The sequence below is a fragment of the Elephas maximus genome, chromosome X (genome assembly GCF_024166365.1).
Source record: "Elephas maximus indicus isolate mEleMax1 chromosome X, mEleMax1 primary haplotype, whole genome shotgun sequence".
Classification (NCBI taxonomy): Eukaryota; Metazoa; Chordata; class Mammalia; order Proboscidea; family Elephantidae; genus Elephas; species Elephas maximus.
In genome coordinates this window covers 3,027,025-3,053,375 of record NC_064846.1, presented here as the reverse complement: position 1 = coordinate 3,053,375, position 26,351 = coordinate 3,027,025, and the positions used below count along the sequence as shown (strand labels likewise).

The 26,351-nt window shown below is 43.6% G+C and overlaps 1 protein-coding gene across 1 annotated transcript in view; it reads left to right on the top strand.

Annotated features, from left to right (window-relative positions):
* LOC126068951 (synaptonemal complex protein 3-like) overlaps positions 1-26,079 on the top strand; it is a 115,713-nt gene extending 89,634 nt beyond the window's left edge. The window contains exons 2-9 of the mRNA XM_049871738.1: positions 17,240-17,385; positions 17,576-17,645; positions 17,819-17,853; positions 19,945-20,062; positions 20,901-21,000; positions 22,797-22,895; positions 25,387-25,491; positions 25,617-26,079. Of these exons, the coding sequence (XP_049727695.1) occupies positions 17,240-17,385; positions 17,576-17,645; positions 17,819-17,853; positions 19,945-20,062; positions 20,901-21,000; positions 22,797-22,895; positions 25,387-25,491; positions 25,617-25,670 (727 nt within the window). The 3' untranslated portion in view covers positions 25,671-26,079. The remainder of the gene's footprint in view (positions 1-17,239; positions 17,386-17,575; positions 17,646-17,818; positions 17,854-19,944; positions 20,063-20,900; positions 21,001-22,796; positions 22,896-25,386; positions 25,492-25,616) is intronic.
* Positions 26,080-26,351: the final 272 nt, after the last annotated feature.

The window sequence follows — 26,351 nt, the reverse complement described above, 5'->3', positions numbered from 1 at the left end:
GAAGATCAGCTACCTGGACACCTGAGCGGGATTCATACAAGAAAAGGGAATGGAATCCTAGACTGATATACCTGATAACAGCTCTAGCCACCTGGGGACAGGATGTCAGAGCTCCAAAGGCAAAAATAATCAAGCTAGCTCACTCAAGCAACCCATTTGGGCATATCAAAACAAAACATAGCAAGAAGCTAGGATACAGTAATCAAACATAAAATAAACTAATACAATAACTTATAGATGATTCAGAGACAACAGCCAATATCAAGTCGCATAAACAAACGGACCATGAGCGCCTCAATAAGCTCTCAAAACAAAGAATCAGGGGATCATCTAGATGAAAGTGCCTTCCTGGAACTACCAGAGGCAGAATACAAGAGATTGATATACAGAGCCGTTGAGGACAACAGGAAGGAAGGAAATCAGGGAATACACAGAACGAGACAAGGAACACACAGATAAAGCAGTTGAAGAAATTAAAAAGGTTATTCAGGAACATAATGAAAAAATTTAATAAGCTGCAAGAATCCATAGACAGACAGCAATCAGAAAATCAGAAGATTAACAATAAAAGTTCAGAATTAGACAACTCAGTAGAAAGTCAGAGGAGCGGAACTGAGCAAGTGGAGGGCAGAACTGCTGAGCTTGAAGATAAAGCACTTGGCACCAATATATTTGAAGAAAAACCAGATAAGAAGAATTTAAAAAAATGAAGAAACCTTAGGAATCATGTGGGACTCTATGAAGAGAAATAACCGATGAGTGATTGGAGTACCAGACCAGGGAGGGATAACAGAAAATACGGAGAGAATTGTTGAAGATTTGTTGGCAGAAAACTTCCCTGATATTGTGAAAGATGAGAAGATAGCTATCCAAGGTGCTCATTGAACTCTACATAAGGTAGATGTTAAAAGAAAGTCACCAAGACATATTATACTCAAAGTTACCAAAGATAAAGAGAGAATTTTAAGAGCAGCTAGGGATAAACAAAAAGTCACCTACAAAGGAGAATCAATAAGAATAACCTCGGACTACTCGGCAGAATCCGTGCGGGCAAGAAGGCAATGGAATGACTTATGTAAAGCATGGATGAACAAAAATTGCCAGCCAAGAGTCATATATCCAGCAAAACTGTCTCTCAAATATGAAGGTGAAATTCGGACATTTCCAGATAAACAGAAGATTAGGGAAGTTGTAAAACCAAACCAAAACTACCAGAAATACTGAAGAGAGCTCTTTGGTTAGAAAATCAATAATATCAGGTATCAACCCAAGACGAGAACATGGGACAGAGCAATCAGATGTCAACCCAGACAGGGAAATCACAAAAATAAATCAAGGTAAAAAAACACTCAAAACAGGGAAACAGCGATGTTATTCCGCAAAAGAAGACAACATTAAAACAATAAGGAGAGACTAAGAAATGTACTCATAGATCCTTCATATGGAGAAGAAGACAAGGCGATAGAAAGAAATAAAAGTTAGGTTTAAATTTAGAAAAATCGGGGTAAATGTTAAGGTAACCACAAAGGAGACAAACTATCCTACACATCAAAATAAAATGCGAGAAAAAAAAATAGAGACTCAGCAGAAACAAAATCAACAACAATGAATATCAGGAACAGACAATATATAAAGATAAACGACTCAGCACAAAAAATTAAGTGGGAAAAATAAACTGTCAACAACACACACAAAAGGACATCAAAATGATAGCACTAAATTCATACCTATCCATAATTAGGCTGAATGTCAATGGACTAAGTTCACCAATGAAGAGACAGAGAGTGGCAGAATGGATAAAAAAACATGATCCGTCTATATGCTGCCTACAAGAGACACACCTTAGACTTAGAGACACAAACAAACTAAAACTCTAAAGATGGAAAAAAATATATCAAGCAAACGACAATTAAATTCTGGCAAAATAGACTTTAAAGTTAAATCCATCAGAAAGGATAAGGAGGACACTATGTAATGATTAAAGAGACGATATACCAGGAGGCTATAACCATATGAAACATTTATGCACCCAATGACAGGGCTGCAAGATACATAAAACAAACTCTGCCAGCATTGAAAAGTGACATACACAGCTCCACAATTATAGTAGGACACTTCAAAGCACCACTTTTAGTGAAGGACAGGACATCCAGAAAGAAATGCAATAAAGACACGGAAGGCCTAAATGCCACAATCAACCAAGTTGACCTCATGGACATATACACAGAACACTCCACCCAACAGCAGCCAATTTTACTTTCTTTTCTAGTGCACATGGAACATTTTCTAGAAGAGACCACGTATTAGGTCATAAAGTAAGCCTTTACCCAGTGCCAGCCTTAGCAGAATCCAAAACATTGAAATATTACAAAGCATCTTCTCTGACCGTAAGGCCATAAAAGTGGAAATCAATAACAGAAAAAGCAGGGAAAAGAAATCAAACACTTGGAAACTGAACAATACCCTGCTCAAAAAAGACTGGATTATAAGAAGACATTAAGGATGGAATGGAGAGATTCATAGAACCCAATGAGAATGAAAACACTTCCTATTAGAACCTTTGGGACACAGCAGAAGCAGTGCTCAGAGGTCGATTTCTATCAATAAATGCACACATCCAAAAAGAAGAAAGGGCCAAAATCAAAGAATTATCCCTACAACTTGAACAAAGAGAGCAACAAAAGAAATCCTCAGGCACCAGAAGAAAGCAAATAATAAAAACTGGAGCAGAATTAAATGAAATAGAAAACAGAAAAACAACCGATACAATTAACAAGACCAAGAGCTTGTTCTATGAAAAAATTAACAAAATTGATAAACCATTGGCCAAACTGACAAAAGAAAAAAAGGAGAGGAAACAAATAACCTGACTAAGAAATGAGATGGACGATATTACCACAGACCCAAATGAAATTTAAAGAATCATATTAGATTACTTTGAAAAATTGTACTCTAACAAATTTGTAAACCTAGAAGAAACGGATGAATTCCTAGAAACACACTACCTACCTAAACTAACACAAACAGAGGTAGAGACACTAAATAGACCCATAACAAAAGAGATTGAAAAGGTAATCGAAAAACTCCCAACAAAAAAGAACCCTGGGCCTGACGGCTTCATTGCAGAATTCTACCAAACTTTCAAAAAAGAGTTAACACCACTACTACTGAAGGTATTTCAGAGCATAGAAAAGGAGGGAATACTCCCAAACTCATTCTATGAAGGCACCATATCCCTGATACCAAAACCGGATAAACGCACCACAAGAAAAGAAAATGATGGACATATATCCCTCATGAAGGTAGATGCACAAATCTTCAACCAAATTCTAGCCAATAGAATTCAACAACATATCAAAAAAATAATTCGCCATGACCAAGTGGGATTTATACCAGGTATGCAAAGATGGTTCAATATTAGAAAAACAATTAATGTAATCCACCATATAAATAAAAGTCAAAAACCAAATGATGTTATCAATTGATGCAGAAAGGCATTTGACAAAGTTCAACACTCATTCATGATAAAAACTCTCAGCAAAACAGGAATAGAAGGAAAATTCCTCAACATAATAAAGGGCATTTATACAAAGCCAACAGCCAACATCACCCTAAATGGAGAGAGCCTGAAAGCATTCCCCTTGAGATCGGGAACCAGACAAGGATGCCCTTTACCACCGCTCTTATTCAACATTGTGCTGGAGGTCCTAGCCAGAGCAACTAGGCTAGATAAAGAAATAAAGGGCATCCAGGTTGGCAAGGAAGAAGTAAAAGTATCTCTATTTGCAGATAACATGACCTTATACACAGAAAACCGTAAGGAATCCTCAAGAAAACTACTGAAACTAATAGAAGAGTTCAGCAGACTATCAGGATACAAGATAAAAAAAGACCCCAGTGCCGTCGAGTCGATTCTGACTCATAGCGAACCTATAGGACAGAGTAGAACTGCCCCATAGAGTTTCCAAGGAGCGCCTGGCGGATTCGAACTGCCGACCCTTTGGTGAGCAGCCGTAGCACTTAACCACTATGCCACCAGGGTTTCCAAGGATACAAGATAAACATACCAAAATCCGTTGGATTCCTCTACAGCAACAAAAGGAACATCCTAGAGGAAATCACCAAATCGATCCCGTTTACGGTAGCCCCCAAGAATAAACCTTACCAGAGATGTAAAAGACTTATACAAAGAGAACTACAAATCATTTCTGCAAGAGACCAAAAGACACCTACCAAAGAGGAAAAAAATACCTCGCTCATGGATAGGAAGACTTAACATTGTAAAAATGTTTATCCTACCCTCGGCGATCTATAGATACAATGCAATTCCGATCCAAAGTCCAACGACATTCTTTAATGAGATGGAGAAACAAATCACCAACTTCATATGGAAGGGAAAGAGGCCCCAGAGAAGTAAAGCATTACTGAAAAACAAGAACAAAGTGGGAGGCCTCACTCTACCTGATTTTAGAACCTATCATACCACCACAGTAGTCGGAACAGCCTGGTACTGGTACAACAAGAGATCCATAGACCAATGGAACAGAATTGAGAAGCCAGACATAAATCCATCCATATACGAGCAGTTGATATTTGACAAAGTCCCCGAATCACTTAAATGGGGGAAAAGATAGCCTTTTTAACAAATGGTGCTGGCATAACTGGATATCCACCCGCAAAAAAAAAAAAAAAAGAAACAAGACCCATACCTCACACCATGCACAAAAACGAAGTCAAAATGGATCTAAGACCCAAATATAAAATCGAAAATGATAAAGCTCATGGAAGAAAAAATAGGGACAACGTTAGGAGCCCTAATACATGGCATAAACAGTATTCAAAAGATTACTAACAATGCAGAAGAGAAACCAGATAACTGGGAGCTTCTGAAAATCAAACACCTATGCTTCATCCAAAGATGAAAAAATAGAAGTTTTTTATCAGCTGCTGTAGTCTGAAATTGACCGAATATTCAATCAAGATCCATTGAAATTACTGGCGATTGGAATGTGAAAGTTGGAAACAAAGAAGTAGGATCAGGAGTTGGAAATTATGGCCTTGGTGAGAGAAACAATGCAAGAGATCGAATGATAGAATTTTGCAAGGCCAACAACTTCTTCACTGCAAATACCTTCTTTCACCAACATAAACACCGACTATACACATGGACCTTGCCAGATGGAACACACAGAAATCAAATTGACAACATCTGTGGAAAGAGATGATGGAAAAGCTCAATATCATCAGTCAGAACAAGGCCAGGGGCTGACTGTGGAACAGACCATCAATTGCTCATATGCAAGTTCAAGCTGAAACTGAAGAAAATCAGAGCAAGTCCACGAGAGCCAAAATATGACCTTGAGCATAACCCAACTGAATTTAGAGACCATCTCAAGAATAGATTTGATGCATTGAACACTAGTGACAGAAGACCAGACGAGTTGTGGAAGGACACCAAGGACATCATCCATGAAGAAAGCAAGAGGTCACTGAAAAGACAAGAAAGAAGAAAAGACGAAGATGGATGTCAGAGGAGACTCTGCAACTTGCTCTTGAACGTCGAGCAGTTAAAGCAAAAGGAAGAATTGATGAAGTAAAAGAACTGAACAGAAGATTTCAAAGGGCCTCTCAAGAAGACAAAGTAAAGTATTATAATGACATGTGCAAAGAGCTGGAGATGGAAAACCAAAAGGGAAGAACACGCTCGGCCTTTCTCAAGCTGAAAGAACTGAAGAAAAAATTCAAGCCTCGAGTTGCAATAGTGAAGGATTCCATGGGGAAAATATTAAGAGACGCAGGAAGCATCAAAAGAAGATGGAAGGAATACACAGAGTCATTCTACCAAAAAGAATTAGTCGATGTTCAACCATTTCAGGAGGTGGCATATGATCAGGAACCGATGGTACTGAAGGAAGAAGTCCAAGCTGCTCTGAAGGCATTGGTGAATAACAAGGCTCCAGGGATTGATGGAATATCAATTGAGATGTTTCAACAAACAGACGCAGCGCTGGAGATGCTCACTCGTCTATGCCAAGAAATGTGGAAGACAGCTTCCTGGCCAACTGACTGGAACAGATCCATACTGATGCCTAGTCCCAAGAAAGGTGATCCAACCGAACGTGGAAATTACAGACAAATATCATTAATATCACACACAAACAAAATTTTGCTGAAGATCATTCAAAAATGGCTGCAACAGTATATCAACAGGAATCTGCCAGAAATTCAGGCCGGTTACAGAAGAGGACGGGGAACCAGGGATATCACTGCTGATGTCAGATGGATGCTGGCTGAAAATAGAGAATACCAGAAGGATGTTTACTTGTGTTTTGTTGACTATGCAAAGACATTCGACTGTGTGGATCATAGCAAACTATGGATAAAATTGCGAAGAATGGGAATTCCAGAACACTTAATTGTGCTCTTGAGGAAACTTTACATAGCTCAAGAGGCAGTTGTTTGGACAGAACAAGGGGACACTGATTGGTTTAAAGTCAGGAAAGGTGTGCGTCAGGCTGGTATTCTTTCACCATACTTATTCAGTCTGTATGCTGAGCAAATGAATCTGAGAAAGTGGACTATATGAAGAAGAACGGGGCATCAGGATTGGAGGAAGACTCATTAACAACCTGCGTTATGCAGATGACACAACCTTGCTTCCTGAAAATGAAGAGGACTTGAAGCACTTACTGATGAAGATCAAAGACCACAGCCTTCAGTATGGATTACACCTCAACATAAAGAAAAAAAAAATCCTCAGAATTGGACCAATGAGCAACATCATGATAAACAGAGAAAAGATTGAAGTTGTCAAGGATTTCATTTTCCTTGGATCCACAATCAACAGCCATGGTAGCAGCATGCTTTGCATTGGGGAAATCTGCTGCAAAGGACCTCTTCAAAGTGTTGAAGAGCAAAGATGTCACCCAGAAGACTAAGGTGCGCCTGACCCAAGCCATGGTATTTTCAATCGCATCAACTACACGTGAAAGCTGGACGATGAGTAAGGAAACCCGAAGAAGAGTTGACGCCTTTGAACTGTGGTGTTGGCGAAGAATATTGAATATACCATGGACTGCCAAAAGAATGAACAAATCTGTCTTGGAATAAGTGCGGCCAGAATGCTCCTGAGAGGCACGGATGGCGAGACTGCGTCTTACATACTTGGGACATGTTGTCAGGAGGGCTCAGCCCCTGGAGAAGGACATCATGCTTGGCAGAGTACAGGGTCAGCGCAAAAGAGGAAGACCCTCAACGAGGTGGACTGACACAGTGGCTGCAACAATGAGCTCAAGCGTAACAACGATTGTGAGGATGACGAAGGACAGGGCAGTGTTTCGTTCTGTTGTACATAGGGTCGCTATGAGTCGGAACTGACTCGACGGCACCTAACAACAACAACAGCAACATGCTCATCCAAAGAGTTCACCAGAAGAGTAAAAAGATTACCTACAGACTGGGAAAAAGTGTTTAGCTATGACATTTCGGATCAGCGCCTGACCTGTAAAATCTGTATGATACTGCAAAAACTCAACTACAAACAGACACATAACCCAATTAAAAAAGGGGCAAAGGGGATATGAACAGACACTTCACTAACGAAGACATTCAGGTAGCTAACAGATATATGAGGAAATGCTCAAGATCATTAGCCTTTAGAGAAATGCAAATCAAAACTACAGTGAGATTCCATTTCACTCCAGTGAAGCTGACATTAATCCAAAACACACAAAATAATAAATGTTGGAGAGGTTGTGGGGAGACTGGAACACTTACACACGGCTGGTGGGAATGTCAAATGGTACAACCACTTTGGAAATCAATTTGGTGCTTCCTTAAAAAGCTAGAAATAGAACTACCACGATCCAGCAATCCCACTCCTTGGAATATATCCTAGAGAAATAAGAGCCTTTACACAAACAGATATATGCACACCCATGTTCATTGTAGCACTGTTTACAATAGAAAAAGTTGGAAGCAACCAAGGTGCCCATCAATGGATGAATGGATAAATAAATTACGGCATATTCACACAATGGAATATTCCACGTCGATAAAGAACAATGATGAATCTATGAAACATTTCGTAACATGGAGGCATCAGGAAGGCATTATGCTGAGTGCAATTAGTCAGTTGCAAAAGGACAAATATTGTGTAACACCACTATTATAAGAACTTGAGAAACAGTCTAAACAGAGAAGAAAATATTCTTTGATGGTTACGCGAGGGGGGAGGGAGGCAGAGGGGTATTCACTAAGTAGATAGTAGATAAGAACTACTTTAGGTGAAGGGAAAGACAACACGCAATACTGGAGAGGTCAGCACAACTGGACTAAACTGAAAGCAAAGAAGTTTCCTGAGTAAACTGAATGCTTCAAAGGCCAGTGTAGCAGGGGCGGGGGGTTGTGGACCATGCTTTCACGAGACATCTAAGTCAACTGGCATAATGAAATCTGTTAAGAAAACCTTCTCTATCCCACTTTGGAGAGTGGCGTGTGGGGTCTTAAACGCTAGCAAGCAGCCATCTGAGATGCATCAATTGGTCTCAAGCCACCTGGAGCAAAGGGGGATGAAGAACACTAAGGACACAAGGTAATTATGAGCCCAAGAGACACAAGGGGCCACGTAAACCAGAGACGACATCAGCCTGAGACCAGGAGAACTAGACCGTGCCGGGCTACAACGGATGACTACCCTGACAGGGGACACAGCAGAGAACCACTGAGGGAGCAGGACAGCAGTGGGATGCAGACCCCAAATGCTCCTAAAAAGACCAGACTTAATGGTCTGACTGAGACTAGAGCAACCCTGGTGGCCATGGTCCACAGACCTTCTGTTAGCCCAAGACAGGAGCCATTCCCAAAGCCAACTCTTCAGACAAGGATTGAACTGGACTGTGGGAGAGAAAATGATACTGGTGAGGAGTGAGCTTCTCTTTTCAAGCAGACACGAGACTACGTTGGCATCTCCTATCTGGAGGGGAGATGAGAGGGCAAAGGGTCTCAGAAGCTGTCAGAATGGACACGAAAAGAGAGAGTGGAGGGAAGGAGGGGGCTGTGTGATTAGGGGGAAAGCAATTAGGATTATATAGCAAGGTGTACACAAATTTTTGTATGAGAGAGTGAGTTGATTTGTAAACTTTCACTTAAAGCACAATAAAAATTTAAAAAAAGGAATAAAATTAACACGGATAGGTTGAAAGTAAAAGGATGGAAAAAAATAGTAAAAAAACCAGAAGGGTTGGAGGTTGTCGGTATGTCTGACCTCCACCTCATAGCAATCAGCCTTGGGCTGTGGATGCTCATGGTGATTCTCTCTCGTACGCGAGAAGTTAGAGGGGAGTCAGCCGCCACTGCCGTGCCATTTTTACTGAATCCTTAGCCAGGTAGAAGCAGCCCCCTTTTTCCTGGGGACCCTGCAATGACTTCATCCAAGGCAGTGTCTCAAGAGATTTTTCTTCTCTTACCCAACATCCATCCCCCGCTAATTTTTCATTGCTTCCAGACTGATGGCAGGGTGCGGTATCATCCCAGCCAAAGGAGGAAAACAGCGTTCCTGTTTGGGTGGGAAACACCTTATATTCAGAAGGAGCTGCAGGACCTGCAAGAGCTGGGATAATACATGTGGGAATGGGTTTTGAGCATGTGGGACCCGCGGGGGGCAGGGGGGCAGATTATAAGTCAATACCTTGGAGAACTTCTTGACATGGGAGCACACACCTGGGACTCGGGGCTCAAGGTCCTGGAACCGACATAATATGCTTCTGGGGTGGAATCCTTCACCTGGACTGCAGCCTTCAGTAAATGAGGTGGAGATACTGGAAGGGTGTTGAGCAATTGCTCAGAAGGTCGGGGGAATGGAGTATTAGAAATGTTTTAATTTGTCAGGCCAGAGATCCAATCTCCAAGCTGAGTCTTTGGGAGGACAGAGAGACACTCCTGTAAGAAGAAACATGCTGGTGAGGAGTCACACTGCATCTTTGAGAAGCTTAGTGTGGGCCCTCCTCTGCACGCTATGGTTGGAAACAAGAGATGCTACCATGGAACTGCTCATCAACGGCAGATGTAAACAGGTGGCATTTAAACCAGGAGCGGGACGGGATCACGGGAGAACATACAGAGAGAAGAAATAGGGTCCCAACACCTTAAGGCTAGGCACGGGAGAGGAGCCAGCCTCTGGGAGAAGACTGAAGGAGGAGCAGGTTTGGGGGCAAAATTCTAAAAGTTAAGATGAAAACAGAGGGAATAGGGTGCTACTTGGAAGTAGCATCAACTATTTTAAGAGTTCTCAAGTCGTTAAACAATATATTTCAATTGCTGCTGTTGTTACGAATTTAATTGTGTCCCCCCAAAACATGTGTTGTAAATCCTTAGGTCTACTATGCCTGTGGTTGGGCTGGCTCAGAGCTTAAGCACTCAGCTGCTAACTATAAAGTCAGTGGTGCCAACCCCCAGCTGCTCCATGGGAGAAAGGTGTGGCAGTCTGCTTCTGTAAAGATTTACAACCTCGAAAACCCCATGTAGCACTTCTACTGTATGCTCTAGGGTCGCTATGAGTCTGAATCCATTCAATGTCAACGAGTTTCCTTTGCTTTTTTTTTTTTTTTTTAGTATGCCTGTGGTTATAATCCCATCTGGGAATGGGTTGTCTTTTTTATATTAATGAGACGGGGTTAGGGTCTCTGCAAGCTATGGTAGGAAACAAGAGATGCTACCCTGGGTTGTCTTTTTTCTGTTAATGAGACAGGATGAGTGTCTTGAGTCAATCTCTTTTGTGAAATAAATGAGATTAAATAAGCAAGAGAGTAAGCAGAGGTGGGGAAGATAGATGCCAGGCCACATGGAGATCTTCAAGGCACCAGGAAACAGAGCTGAAGAGACAAGAACCTTCCCCCAGAGCCAAAAGACAGAAAGCCTTCCCCTGGAGCTGGTGCCCTGAATTCAGACTTCTAGCATCCTAGACTGTGAGAGAATACATTTTTGTTTGTTAAAGCTATACACTTGTGGTGTTTCTGTTTTAGAAGCACTGGAAACCCGAGACAGACGTATAATATGAAGTCACATAAACGTGTCGTCATTCTCTATTGCTTGACATTTTATTTGACTCCAACTTTACATTTCAAATAACACCATGATGAAAATTCTGATTTAATATTCTGCACATCTCTGTTTCCTTTGGATAAATTTCCAGAAGAATAATTTCAGGACCAAATGCAGTGAAAACTTTTAAAGGCTGAGATAACATTGTATGAAACTGCCCCTTACAAAGAATGTTCCAATTTACCACAGCAATACCTGAGACTATTTCCCCTCACCGTTGCAATAGTAGAGATTATCGACATTTAAAACTTTTCGTTTAACCACGTTCCTGGAAAAAACCACTCTCTCGGTGTTTTAGTTTTGGTTTGTTTGATTGCCTTTGAGATTCAACGTTCTTTCTTGTTTATTGGCCATTTGTTTTTCCTCTTCGGTGAAATAACTATTCACGTGCTTTGCCCATTTTTGTGTTATGGTCATCTTTTTATTATTGATTTATATGAGCTCTTTACATATTAAAGACATTAACTAACCCTTTGCTAACATGTTGTAAGCTGTTTCACAAATTGTTACTGGCCTCTTTTTTAAGGTAGGTTATAAATTTTTATAGCATCATACATACTACTTTACCTTGGTGGTTTCCTTACTTCCTTTTATGCTTTGAAAAACCTCCCCTACTCCCAAAACCCCCCACGAGTCTGTCAGTTTGTCGTACTGTGGGGATTTGCTTGTTGCTGTGATGCTGGAAGCTATGCCACTATTATTCCAGATACCAACATGGTCACCTATGTCGGACAGGTTTTAGCTGAGCTTCTGGACTAAGACAGACTAGGAAGAAGGACCCAGTGGTCTACATCTGGAGAGAAATAGCCAGGGAAAACCTTATGAACAGCAGCGGAACACTGTCTGATATAGTACCAGAAGATGAGCCCCACAGGTTGCAAGGGCCTCAAAAGACGACTAGGGAAAAGTAGAGGCAACCTTAATGACATGGATCGACTCAAGCTTTTGGGACCTTCATTTGCTGAGGTGGCATGATTCAAAAGGAGAAGAAACAGATGGAGACATACATTAATGATCAGAACCATGAATGTACAAAAGATGAATCTAGGAAAATTGGAAATTGTCAAAAATGAAATGGAACGCATAAACATCGTAGGCATTAAAAAAAATGGGTTGGATTGGTCATTTTGAATCAGACAATCATATGATCTACTGTATCGGGAATGACAACTTGGAGAGGAATGGTGTTGCATTCCTCGTCAAAAAGAACATTTCAAGATCTATCCTGAAGTATAACGCTGTCAGTGATAGGAGAACATCCATATGCCTACAAGGAAGAGCAGTTGAAATGACTATTATTCAAGTTTACCTACCACCCACTAAGGCCAAAGATGAAGAAATAGAAGATTTTTGTCAGCTGCTACAGTCCGAAATTGATCGAACATGGAATCAGGATGCATTGAGAACCGCTGGTGATTGGAATGTGAAAGTTGGAAACAAAGAAGGATCGGCGGCTGGAAAATACTGCCTTGGTAATAGAAACAATGCCGGAGATCGAATGATAGAATTTTGCAAGACCAACGACTTCTGCATTGCAAATACCTTCTTTCACCAATGTAAATGGCGACTATACACATGGCCTCGCCAGCTGGAATACACTGGAATCAAATTGACTACATCTGTGGAAAGAGACGATGAATATCATCAGTCAGAATGAGGCCAGGGTCTGACTGTGGATCAGACCATCAATTGCTCAGATGAAGGCTCATGTGTCCACTTGAGCTAAGAAGCACATTCCTCACCAGTAGAATTTTATGTCTTGTAGTCCAGTCTAAAGTTTGTCTGAAGTGTTGGCTTCGAGAATGGTTTTAGTTTTAGGCTAACAGAGAGTCCAGGGTCCATGACCCCTGGGGTCCCTCCAGTCCCACTGAGACCATTAAGTCTGGTCTTTTTACTAGAATTGGAGGTCTGCACCTCACTTTTCTCCTGTTCCACCAGGGATTCTCTGTTACGTTCCCTGTCAGGGCAGTCATGGGTGGTAGCCGGGCACCATCTAGTTCTTCCGGTCTCAAGCTGATGAAATCTGTGGTTTATGTAGCCCTTTCTTTCTGTTGGGCTCACGTTTTCCACATGTCCTTGGTGTTTTTCATTCTCCTTTCCTCCAGGTGGGTTGAGCCCAACTGATCCATCTTAGATGGCCACTTGCTAGTTTTAAGACCCCAGACACCACTCACCAAAGTGGGATGCAAACCATTTTCTTAATAAACAAACACTTATGCTCGTCAAAAGACTTCGCCAAAGGAGTAAAGAGACTATCTACAGAGTGGGAACAAAAAAATTTGGCTACAACAAATCGGATCAGGGTCTAATCTCTAAAATCTACATGATCCTGCAAAAATTCAACAATGAAAAAACAAATAAACCAATTGAAAAATGGGCAAGGGGGATATGGACAGACACTTCACTAAGAAGACATTCAGGTAGCTAACAGATACATGAGGAAATGCTCGTGATCATTAGCCATTAGAGAAATGTAAATCAAAACTACGACGAGATTACATCTTTAAGAAAGAACTTCATTGCCACGTGCAGGGCACGGAGCAGAGAGGAAGTTCCTCAGATATGGCTCACCAAGTTACAGGGAAGCAGGGCTTATTTGTAATTTGGGCGGCAAGATAGCGCCAGGCAGGCGAACTGGGGAGGGAAAATTCTAGAAGGTGGCCAGGAAACAGGAGGTAACTTAGTTCTTGTCAGAACTGGCACTTTGGGATAGGGCCCAGGTGATGATTTTCCTTTTGATTCTTTCCTCCTGATGCTGCATCCTCTGATGAGGTCATCTAGCAGTCACAGCAGGCCCTTCTGGGCATGGAAGCTGAGCCAAATCTGGCTTGGGCTAGTTTAAGGTCTAATAGAAACTTACTGGTATTTGTAGGATCACGTTGCCATTGGACCAAAGCAAAAGCTAAGAGGTTTCCTGGACACATCCAAGCACTTCAATGGACAGAGAAGTTGAGGCTGGGGCCTGGGGACCATAGTATCTGGGAGATGTAGGCCAATTGGCATAACAAAATTTATTAAGAAAATGGTCTGCATCCCACCTTGGTGAGTGGCATCTGGGGCCTTAAAGGCTTGTGAGTGGCCATCTAAGATGCATCAATTGGTCCCAACTCACTAGGAGCAAAGGAGAATGAAGAACACCAAAGACACTGACTTCCCCCGCATAAGCGTTTGATTTTGGGCACCCAATGCTGTTGGCTTTAAGGATTGGGAGACAGCACTTCTTCTTAGACCCCTGTCACAGGCGGTAGGTGGAGAGGGTGGAGTTACCAGGCTTGAGGACCCTGCTTAATGGATCCAGTGTCAGATGTCAAGGACCTGAAACTCTACCACAGAGCTGATATAGTTGAACTTGGACTTTGGTTATATACCCTGTTGTACTGTGCTAATGAGGGTCTATGCTGTTGAAATCAGGTCTCTGCAGGGGTGAAAGGCATTGAATGTCCTTAGACCCATTATGCCTGTGTCTAGGCAAACCCTGGCAAAATAAACCAATCACGGAAGGACAAATATTGTATGACCTCGCTTCTATAAAAGGACAAGAAAAGGCAAAGGTACACAGACCAAAGTTTATTAGTGGTTGCGAGGGGCGGGGCGGGGGAAAAGGAGTTATGTTTCATTAACTCCCCTATGTTTGTGATTTGCAACTTACAAGTTAAAGGAAGAAACTGGAAAGCAACAAGTTAACTATTAAGAACTTGGCACCAGCCTGCAGGTCTGTTTCCGCCAGGGGGCGGGGCTCCGCCGAGGCCCCCCCCACCTCACGCATGCGCGCTGTGCTGGCCAATCAGCGCTGCGCCCGCTCAGGCAAGGCTGGCTTGCTCCGCCCCCTCCGGAAGTGCCTCAGAGGAGCTTCCCGGTGGCCAGCTGCCTCGCTCTGGGAGTGTTGCCGCTACAGCCTTTACTTCAGGTGAGGGGCGGGCAGTGTGGGGCGGCTGGGATCCCGGCGGGTCTGCGGTGGCCATCGGGTTCATCAGGTTGACGAGGGGCGTGTGTTCAGTGCGAGACACCCCCCCAAGTCACCTGTGCCCGGTGAGGTGACTGTTCGCCGGGGCCTGATCCGGCCACTGAGTGGAAGGCGGAAGGAGGGGGTGGTGGGGTGGGCCTCTCTGAGGGCCTAGGGTGATGGGAGTCAGTGGGGCATGGAAGGTCTGGGAGGGAGGACGCCTGAGAGGGGAGGGGCCGGATGATTGGAGAGGAGGGAGGGGGGAGGACAGTTGAGAGGGGAGGTAGGGCAGGGGAGGGAGGGCGGGTGAGAGGGGAGGAGGACAGGTGTGGGGGTGGGGAGGCAGGATAGGGGAGGGGGGAGAAGGGAGGATGGGTGAGTGGGAAGGGAGGGAGGATGAGGGATGGGGGACAGGAGTGGATGACAGGTGAGGGGAGGAGGGAGGACAGGTGTGGGGGGAGGGAGGAGAGGGGAGGGGCAGAGAGGAGGGCAAACTGGTGAGGGGGTAAGGGAGGGAGGACAGGTGGAGGAGAGGGAGGACAGGTGGAGGAGAGGGAGGACAGGTGAGGGGATGGGGAGGCAGGATAGGGGAGGGGGCGAGAAGGGAGGATGGGTGAGGGGGAAGGGAGGGAGGATGAGGGATGGGGGACAGGAGTGGATGACAGGTGAGGGGAGGAGGGAGGACAGGTGTGGGGGGAGGGAGGAGAGGGGAGGGGGAGAGAGGAGGGCAAACTGGTGAGAGGGTAAGGGAGGGAGGGCAGGAGCGGAGGGAGGACAGGTGGAGGAGAGGGAGGAAAAGTGAGGGGATGGGGAGGGAGGACAGTGGAGGGGGAGTGAGGAGGGAGGATTTGTGAGAGGAGTAAGGGAGGGAGGGAGGGAGAGGCGGGAAGAGGAAGGAAAACTGGTGCAGGGGAAGGGGAAGGAGGACAGGTGAGGGCTGGGAGGGAGGACGACTGAGAGGGGAGGGGACAGATTATGCGAGAGGAGGGAGGGGGGAAGACAGTTGAGAGGGGAGGCAGGGCAGGGGAGTAGGGTGGGTGAGGGGGTGGGGAGGCGGGATAGGGGAGGGGGGAGAAGGGAGGATGGGTGAGTGGGAAGGGAGGGAGGATGAGGGATGGGGACAGGAGTGGATGACAGGTGAGGGGAGGAGGGAGGACAGGTGTGGGGGAAGGGAGGAGAGGGGAGGGGGAGAGAGGAGGGCAAACTGGTGAGGGGGTAAGGGAGGGAGGACAGGTGGAGGAGAGGGAGGACAGGTGAAGGAGAGGGAGGACAGGTGAGGGAATACGGAAGCAGGATAGGGGAGGGGCGAGAAGGGAGGATGGGTGAGGGGAAAGGGAGGTACGATGAGGGATGGGGGACAGGAGTGGATGACAGGTGAGGGGAGGAGGTAGGACAGGTGTGGGGTGTGGGAGGAGAGGGGAGGGAGAGAGAAGGGCAAACTGGTGAGGGGGTAAGGGAGGGAGGACAGGTGGAGGAGAGGGAGGACAGGTGAGGGGATGGGGAGGGAGGACATTTGAGGGGATGGGGAGGGAGGACAGAAGAGGGCAGGAGTGGAGAGAGGACAGGTGGAGGAGGCGGAGGAAAAGTGAGGGGATGGGGAGGGAGGACTTGTGAGAGGAGTAAGGGAGGGAGGGAGGGAGGAAGAGGGGGGAAGAGGAAGGAAAACTGGTGCAGGGGAAGGGGAAGGAGGACAGGCGAGGGTTGAGGAGGGAGGACAGGTAAGGGGGGATGACGGGGAAGCTTTGTCCCCTCAGGGACCATGACAGGTGACCAAGGGCCCTACGTTCGTCCCCTGGAGATGTCATGGTGGCCTGTGTGGACGTTCGCTCTCCAAAGCCAAGTGGCAGCAAGTCTTTATTTTATGTGTCTGTTGCTTCAGACTTCTGTCCGGCCTGCTCTGCGGGTGGCCCCCCAGCTGTCACGTTGTCCCTCTGTGACAGGGATCTGCCCCATTTAGCCTACTAGAATCTGGCAGAGGCAGGACCAAAACCCACACGTCCCAGTGTGGACTCAGGGTTGACCCTGTCATTGTCACCTTTGTCACCTCCTGGTCCAATAATAGAAATGAGGAGACTGCAAACCTTGTTATTTAACCGAGGCGACCCTTGTGAGAGACCTCTGATGTGCAAAGCTACCCATTTGTTTAAATGGCGTGTTTGAACTCGGGAAGTTTAAGGGATCTGTTTTTTAAGTCAGCAAACAGAATCTAATTATGGCACCCACTGGAAGAAAGGGAACGGGGAGACCCGGGAGACGCGTGGTGAAGGATCAGGATAGAGAAGCCTCTGACACGGAAGATAAAAAAGATCTGAGTGGTTCTGAGCTGGACGGGAAGGAGGAAGGTACAGTGTCCCTAACTAACATCTTGGCAAGTGTGGCGCATAGGGCACACTTTACTCTTTTTCTTTTTTATTTACTTTAAAACCTTTTGTTGGCCAAAAGCCCAAAAGCCTCCAAAATGTATATATGCCGCCATTGAAAATTAACTCGTAGAACATACTTAATTTAAAACTGTTTTTCATTTCAATGAAGGAAAGAGTCCAGTAACTGATAAGGATGGAAGAAAAAGACCATCTGCAGGATCAGTTGAGGAAGAGCTGGGGTAATGTGTTCAAGCAATATTTGCCCATCGGGTCGGGTACTTAAAGAAAAGTCGACTTTGGTTTATGTAGCAAATATCATATGTGAAACAGTTGGTGTGAGACATTTCTTCCCAAACGAGCATGCCATTTTTTGTGCCCTTCCTTACAAATTGTTCACGTAATTTCTTCACAGGGCCGAAGTACAGGATATGTTGGAAAGATTTAAAGGTAAGTTTTTTCTTAAGAGATACTGGCAGTTAAACAAAATTGTTTTAAATCACGTAACTTGGAGAATAGGAAATGTGATTCAGTGGACTCTATATAGATGGATGCTTCACGTATAAAATAGTGCTTTAATATTTTATATGACAGCGCAGCACCTTCATGATTACTGAAAAATAACTGCCAATGATAGAGGTGAAAACAAAAAAACACCCAACCCCGCTGCCATAGAGTCGATTCCGACCTATAGCGACCCTAAAGGACAGAGTAGAACTCCCCCATCGGGCTTCCAAGGATTGCCCGGTGGATTCCAACTGCCGGCCTTCCGGTTAGCAGCCGTAGCTCTTAACCACTACGCCACCAGGGTTTCCAATGATGACAGAGGAGCGGGGGGCAAAAATCATATGCTCAGCAAAGCTTTGTTTGAAGTATTAAAACATTGTATGAAGTGAAACACTTACAGGTAAAAATGTCATATAAAGAGCTCCACAGAAGTACTTAAAAAGAGTTCTTGAATGAATTTAATTACTTAAAGTAGAATTTTTCTCTCTATGGCCTCTGTTTCTTTCAGAGAAAATACATTTAAAAGGATCACTGACTCGATTCTTTAAAATCATATTCTTTTATTTAGTTGTTTATCCTGCTTGGGGAACTTTTTAATAGAATAATTTTGTGTGTTTTATATAGGGGAAGGGCCTGGTGGTGCGGTGGTTAAGCACGCGGCTGCTAACCGAAAGGTCGGCGCTTCGAACCCACCGGCTTCTCCCTGGGAGAAATATGTGGCAGTCTGCTTCCGTAAAGATTTACAGCCTTGGAGTAGTTCTACTTGGGGCAGTTCTACTCTGTCCTACAGGGTTGCTGTCTTAGCCATCTAGTGCAGCTGTAACAGAAATACCACAAGGGAATGGCTTTAACAAACAGAAATTTATTCTCCCACAGTTTAGGAGGCTAGAAGTCCAAATTCAGGGCAGTAGCTGTAGGGAAAGACTTTCTCTCTCTGTTGTCCTGGGGGAAGGAAGGTCCTTGTCTCCTTTCAACATCTGTGGCCCAGTGTTCCTTGGAGATGTACGAAGTGTCTTGGCATCAGTCTTCCCCTGGGTCTAGGAGGTTCTCAGTGCAGGGACCCCAGGTTTAAAGGACGAGCTCCACTCCCGGCTCTTCTTCCTTGGTGGTAGGCAGGTCCCCGTCTCTCCTGTTACCTCTTGTAAGATAAAAGGTGTGACTCAAGCGAGGGTGTGGCTTGAGTAAAGGTGGTGACTCAAGACACATCCCACGCTAATCCTGCCTCTGGAGCACATAGAGATTAGGATTTACGACAGGCAAAATGGGGGAAGATAGGATAATTGCATCAGATCACCAGATGGCGGATCCTACCAAGTTGACGCATGTTTTTTGGGGACACAGTTCAGTCCATGCCGGTTGCTATCAGTCGGAATCAACTGGATGGCAGTGGGTTCAGCTTTTGGTTATATAATGACTTCTAACAGTATTCCATTTAAATGTGTCCTTTGAATTGGGGGATATTGTATCAATTTAGAAAAATAAATCCTTTATACCTTTTTACTCATTAGGAAGCTAAGTCTGTCCTTGTGACCCTTTACGCACATTCTGGATAATAGAAAATGTTTTAATTTTTAGCTCCTTTTTACCATCTCTAGGAGCCCTGGTGGCACAATGCTTAAAGCATTCCACTGCTAACAGGAAGGTTGGTGGTTGAAACCCAGCAGCGGCCCCGCAGGAGAAAAGATGTGGCAGTCTGCTTCCGTAAAGATTTACAGCCTTGGGAACCCTATGGCATTGCTATGAGTCGAAATCGACTTGACAGCACTGGGGTTTTGGGGTTTACCATCCCTAAATTAAAAAAATGATCTTATATTAGAAATATTAGAATTTGAAAACAGTAACTAAAAGTGTTAACAGAAAAAAATGGGGCAGGAGGAGAGGAACAACCTTTTTTTTTATTTAAATGATGCCTGTTTTTAAAATTATCAATGTCTTTCTATTATTGCTGACCGAAAACTACCCGTATTGATTTGAATATGTGGAAACTAAAAGATTTTAACGTTAAATATAAATGAATATTTATTTTCAACATAGCTGACATTCAAAAAACTCTTACTGCAAAGAGAAGAAGATTTGAAATGAATACCAATGCTTCTGTCAAAAGTAGTAACGAGAAAATTGAGCATGTTTGGAAAACCCAAAAAGAGCAATGGTAAGGCTGTTGGTTTTTTAGAGCTGCGACACTTGTATCATTTCTTGGTATTTATGGATGCAGATGACTTAAGAAATATACAGTTATCCTCTGTTTATTGGAGTCTCTAGTGAAAATGTACCTGACTCGATTGTTCTCAAAGCAAATAAGTTCTTTAGGCTTATAACCTCATTCTTTCATAGAATTGGGCGTATTTCCTAGAAGTCGATAAATATTATCTCCCCTCCCTTTCGAAGGACAATTTAGAGTTCTTACTATAAAAGGAACTTGTATTCATTCTAGAAATATGCAAACTGAATAAAAGGTAAATGCCATACACTCTTAGTCTTGTGAGTGTTCGCTGTGTTCAACAATGTGGTAAAAGGACAATCTTATAAATAATTTGTATGTTTTAGCTGAATTGGGTTATACATTCTTTTGTACAGCTTCTTATGCCAAAGTGGGGAGAAAAAGCTAAGTGAAATATTCATGTTTGGAAATCTTCCATAATTGGGTCTATTTATCATACCAGAACTTATATGTTACTCAGTAAAAGAGAGTGAAAATTAAACTGCTTGGAGACAAAATTAATGTTTCTGGAAAAATTACATGTACTCTAAAACTCTCTTCATTTTGAAGAGCTAAAGTGTACGAAATAGCTTCTCACTTATCCTGTTAAAAAAAAATGTTTGGAATCCATAAATCACTGATTTTCCATCTCGGTTTCCTGTCAGAAGATTTAAGCTGCTGCTGTTCCCTTCTTCTTTTCTAGTATAAGTTATGTCAACTTTGCTTTGAACGTGTTTATTTTTTTCACATTGGCATGAAATATGACAGTGCTCCTTGTTGTGTTTTACAGGCAGAAGCTTACTCATGAATACTCTCAGCAGTTTCTGGCTTTGTTTCAGCAGTGGGATATAGATATGAAGAAAGCTGAGGAACGAGAAGTAAAACTAACTGTCGGTATCACGCTTGGCTTCATACGTAATCTATGGTAGCTCAGTCGCAAGTAGGAATGAATGGAGAGCCTAGGCTTGTAGTAGATCCACAGAACGGAGCTCAGTTCCACTAGTCACTGCTGGCTGCGTGTTTTGCCCCGATAACTATAAAGCAGGGAAGTGGAAGCAGATAAAAAAAAAAAAGGAAGAGTTGCCATCAAGCTGAGCCCGACTCGTGTCGAGCCCATGTGTGTCAGAGTAGAACTGTGCTCCACAGGGTTCTCAGTGTCTGATTTTTTGGGATGTAGATCACCAGGCCTTTCTTCCGAGGCGCCTCTGGGTGGACTCGAACCTCCAAGCTTTTGGTTTGCAGCCAAGCACATTAGCTGAGATCCCAGGGGACTCCATAAGGAAATACCATCCTGTATTTTTTTTTTATTGGTTGGGATTCTTGCAGTTCCAAGTGACAGAAATTTGCTAAAGTACCAAACAGGAATATATTGATTTACAGAAAGAATTGCAGGGGGAGTTTAGCTGCAGGCACAGCTGGATGGGGTGGGCAAAGGTGGCTCACGCCGTGTCACTGGGCTCTGTCTCCACCCCTTAGCAGGCTCTCTCAGTGTGGTACGCGAGATAGCCTCTTGCGATCCTAGATTACGAACAGTGTAGCAACCCCAGTGGGCTGAGACAGTCTTACTCAATAGCTCTGTCAGAAAGGCCCTCGGGAGAATTCTCACTGATCTGCCTTGGATCATTTGCCCATCCCTGAACCAGTCACGGTGGGCCAGGGCATGGTGCAATGTTGATGGCCAGACCTGGGCCACCTGCCCATCCCTATGGGGGATGGAAGTCAGTCCCACCCATATACTGTATAGCTACATTAACTAGCCTTCTCTTTCACTCTTGAATTGTTTGTGAATTTATCACACACCTTTTACCTCCACAGCGAAGCTATTGTTCACATCAAAAAAAAAAAAAACTTGGTGTGTGTGTGTGGCGGGGGGCTTTGTCAGTCAGCTCAGGTTTGGAAAAGTTAAATTTGAGGTGCACGGTAATCACCCAAGGAGGCATGTTGAGTAGGCCACTGGCTATGTGGGCCTGGATTCAGGAGCAGGATCAGCTCTGTCGTATGCTGCTGACAGGCCAAGTAAGGTGGATTTGGCAGCGTGCGGGGCGTTGGTGTCATTAAGGAACGAGGGTTTGGTGGCACGGTGGGTGGAAAAGGCCAATGAGTATAAGAACGGCACAGGAAGCAATGGGGTGGTAGCTGGGGAGAAAAGGAATACACGTGGGTTTTGACTGGAGAAATAGCAAGATGTTTGTATGCTGATGGTCATGATCTAGAGGGAGAAAAATGAAAGTTTGGAGGGGGGTGGTGGGAGGACAATTGCTGAGCAATATTCTTGAGAGTGGATGGGATCGATCTAGTGGGCAGGAGAAGAAGTCGGTTTTGGCAAGCCAGGATTGTTCCTCCATAAAAACGGGGAGACGGTAGAGTATATGAGTGCTGATGGGTATAGGTGGGTGGTAGACGCGGTGATAGGAGACTGGCAGTCCTCTTTGGATGGCTTCTGTTTAGTGAAATAAGTACGGTCACCAGTTAAATGTAAAGACTGTGGAGGAGATGTTGCTGCCTTTGAGGACTGAAGAGAAGGCATGAACTAATTTCCTCAGAGTGGGTTGGGGAAACAGAATTCCAAATGTTAGAAGCAGTGATTTTAATGTTTTTAAACTTAGTGTAGAATTATTTATTGCTCAATTTTACCTATATTTTTATCACGACTTCTTTGTTTGTATATATATATGTATATTTGTAGGTTATGATTCAACAGCAACAAAGGATTTTACAACAAACTAGAATTCTTCAGAACCAGACACTGAAAGCTGTCAGAACTCTTTATGAGCAATTCGTGAAGGTCTGTTGTCCTTGGTAACACAATACATTCTTATAAAACATAATGTGTGTGTGGAAGGAGAAGATGCTTTTTTCCTTTGGAATTTATGGGAGAAAACATTTTTTTGATTAATTTTTCTTAAGCTTCAAGTGAACATTTACAGTCCCATCAGTCTGTCACATGTAGGTTTACATACATCTTACTCCCTTCTCCCACTTGCTCTCCCCCTATTGAGTCAGCCCTTTCAGTCTCTCGTTTCGTGCCAATTTTGCCATCTTCCCTCTCTCTCTATCTTCCCATCCCCCCTCCAGTCAAGAGTTGCCAACACACTCTCCAGTGTCCACCTGATTTAATTAGCTCACTCTTCATCAGCATCTCTCTCCTCCCCACTGACCAGTCCTTTTCATGCCTGATGATTTGTCTTCGGGGATGGTTCCTGTCCTGTGCCATCAGAAGTTCTGGGGAGCATTGTCTCTGGGATTCCTCTAGTCGCAGTCATACCATTAGGTATGGTCTTTTCATGAGAATTTGGGGTCTGTATCCCATTGGTCTCCTGCTCCCTCAGGAGTTGTCTGTTGTGCTCCCTGACAGGGCAGACATCGATTGTGGCCGGGCACCAACTAGTTCTTCTGGTCTCAGGTTAATGTAGGTCTCTGGTTCATGTGGCCCTTTCTGTCTCTTGGGTTCTTGGTTGTCGTGTGACCTTGGTGTTCTTCCTTTGCCTTTGCTCCAGGTGGGTTGAGAAAACATTTTTTACGCATTTAAAATTCTTAAGCGCTTTCCGTTTTGACTTGTTCCTGATTTTACGTAGCACCAAATGGTTTTGGCTTTTAGGATTCATTAATGGTTTTGTGGGGTCGTTCAGAGATGGCCCAGACATATAACAGGATGAAAAAGCCAGCGGAGGATCAAAAGTTTCTGAATTGAGAAATATGTACTAGATTTCTCATTACATTAGCAAAACGTGGTCGGTGACACTGACTTGTTGTTCGTGCAGGCACACGCTTGTACAGGCATCAGTGGGACCTCTATATAGACGCCTTCTTTCTTTGATGGGAGGTTATTTTGCGTAACCATGCTCAAAAACATGTTAAAGTGTCACTCTTGAAAGCTAGTTGGGATAGTTTAAGAAAACCCATTAAATAGATTTAATATCAACATTCTTTTAATGTCTATAAATATATATACACACATATATACACATATACGTGTGTGTGTTACATGAGTTTTTTGTTTTTTTAAAGCCTTTCAGAGTAGAGAGCTTGTTGCCTTGCTCTCATGCCCCCTGAGAACAATTTATTCATCTGTGTCAAAGTCTGATAAATTTTACAAATGGTTTCTTCTAAGTGTTAACCACTCAGGGCAGGCAGTTTAGTGTTGTCTTTGGCCCCTCCACTTCCTGATCTTTCCCATCCAGATATTTTTACCTCTGCAATGGTTCTTTCCTTTCTTTCTTTCTTTGAATCCCCACTTCTGCTGCCCCAGTTCAGGACCTCATCCGTCCTTTGTGTGCTGTTAAAACTCTTCCATCGGATTTCTCTCTTCTCTAGTCCGTCCCTCAGAGAGAGGCCTGCAGTGTTACCTTGCTGAAACATTTCCCTTCTCTCCTGGAAAACTCTCAGTAGCTTCCTATTCTAAAATCTTAGGTGTTCAAGTCCCCAAATAACATGACGCCCTTTTGGAAGGTCATTTCCTGCATCCTTTCTCTCCTCCCACCCCTCCAGCTGAATTGGTTTAACTGACCTAATGCACCATGTGCTTCCATGAGGTTGACTATGCCCTCCTCCGATGACACTTAACTCCTCTTCCTTCCCCTGTGGAAATCTTAGTCTTTTGCTGAGTAACTGGGAACTAATCTCGTTTTCCACTGTGTAGATACAGCAAGTTGTGTTTCCACACCTATTTGTTATCAAATGTTGGTGGTATTTTTGCTGATGTGTTTCTCCTTCTCCCTGGAGTGAGGATGAGATGGTGTATCATTCGTTTTATAGTTCCTGCACAGCGCTTAACACGGTGACAGTACTTCTTACACAGTAGGCACGAGATCACCATTTGTTGGGTGAGGAGTAAAGATTGAAAACATAATTTATATTTTTCGTAACTTGAAAAGCTCCCGTTACAGATCGCTTTTTTCCTCCAATGAGATCACGTTACGTTGACTGTCAGTCATACTAAGTGGCTTTAGAAAGCTTCTTAGAGAGTTTCACAGTTACCGTATTTATTGATAGGGAACCTCAGTCTTTCTCTTTGCTCCGTCTTGACCTTAACAGTTCATTAGCCCATTGTTTCAAGCAAAGTATACTAGTGTTGAACCTCCCGTAACAATATTTGACTCAGTCTGACATCTTTTCTATTGTGCTAGTGGGTATTTTGGCCTTTCTGTATTGCTTGGAATATTTTTATTTGGAATAAAACAGGAAGCATCTTTTGAAAATTAAAAAGTTCATACATTTGCAATTTAATCATGCAAGTTTAGAAGCTGAGATGACCGAACCAGACTTTTTGGTTTTAGAACGTCGAGGACATGGAGAAGAATCATGAAGACATTCTTACTCAAGCACAGAGCGAACTTAGAAAAGACATGGCTTCGCTGCAGAACAAAATTTTAGTGGAATCTGTAAGTAGTGTATATTTAAATTTGCACAGTAAGAATTAATGTAAGCATTGAAATGTTTTATTTGCTGAGATATGCATAACACTTATCAAAATGTTAAAGATGTCATCTGTCCTTTCGTGTAACAGCAGTGGCAAGAGATGGCGATTGTCCGAAAGACTCTTCGATCCCTGTTCTTCTGATGACCCTTTGAAGAAAGAGCTAGAATAGTAACATGACGCAGTTCTAATATGCGCTAGGTGAAGCCACCTTACAGTGGTGTAAACATTCTACTTTAAATTACTGCATCTTGTTGGTCGTTACCTTGTTTGTTGAGCACAAGACTCCCTTTCTGTTAACCACCAGACAAAGCCTGAATCGTTATCTGAGTAGCAGCAGTTTCAAAGTCATGTGTATGGAGCTTTCAGCCCTTTGGTAGCAACGGTGACTTTTCCTCCCTTGCGCTGTTATTTAACTTTTAAGAGTCAAGATGATTTAATTTTAGGTTTTGGCCTTAGAGAATCTGTATCAGTCCCCAAAGGTAGAAAGCACGAGTACGGAAGGTTACATTGTTCTTCCTTATGAAAAATACAATAAAGATATAAACGAAATCGATTTTCTCTGTGCTTCTTTCTGTAGACATACTCCTTAATTTTCAGAGAAGATTCTGACAAAAGTAACGATTCAAAGGACAAGTATTTTATCGACTTAGAAAACTCAGAAGCAACTTAATTTTGTGTTCTAGAGTAAATCGCACTGCTAAAAATCGTTAAAATAACCAAAGAGCCACCAGCTGCACGTGGGAGCCTGAGGGACTCCAGCCACGACCAGGCAGAGCGCAGGAACTGGCCAGCTTAGCTCTCTCCGCAGTCGTGACTCCCAGA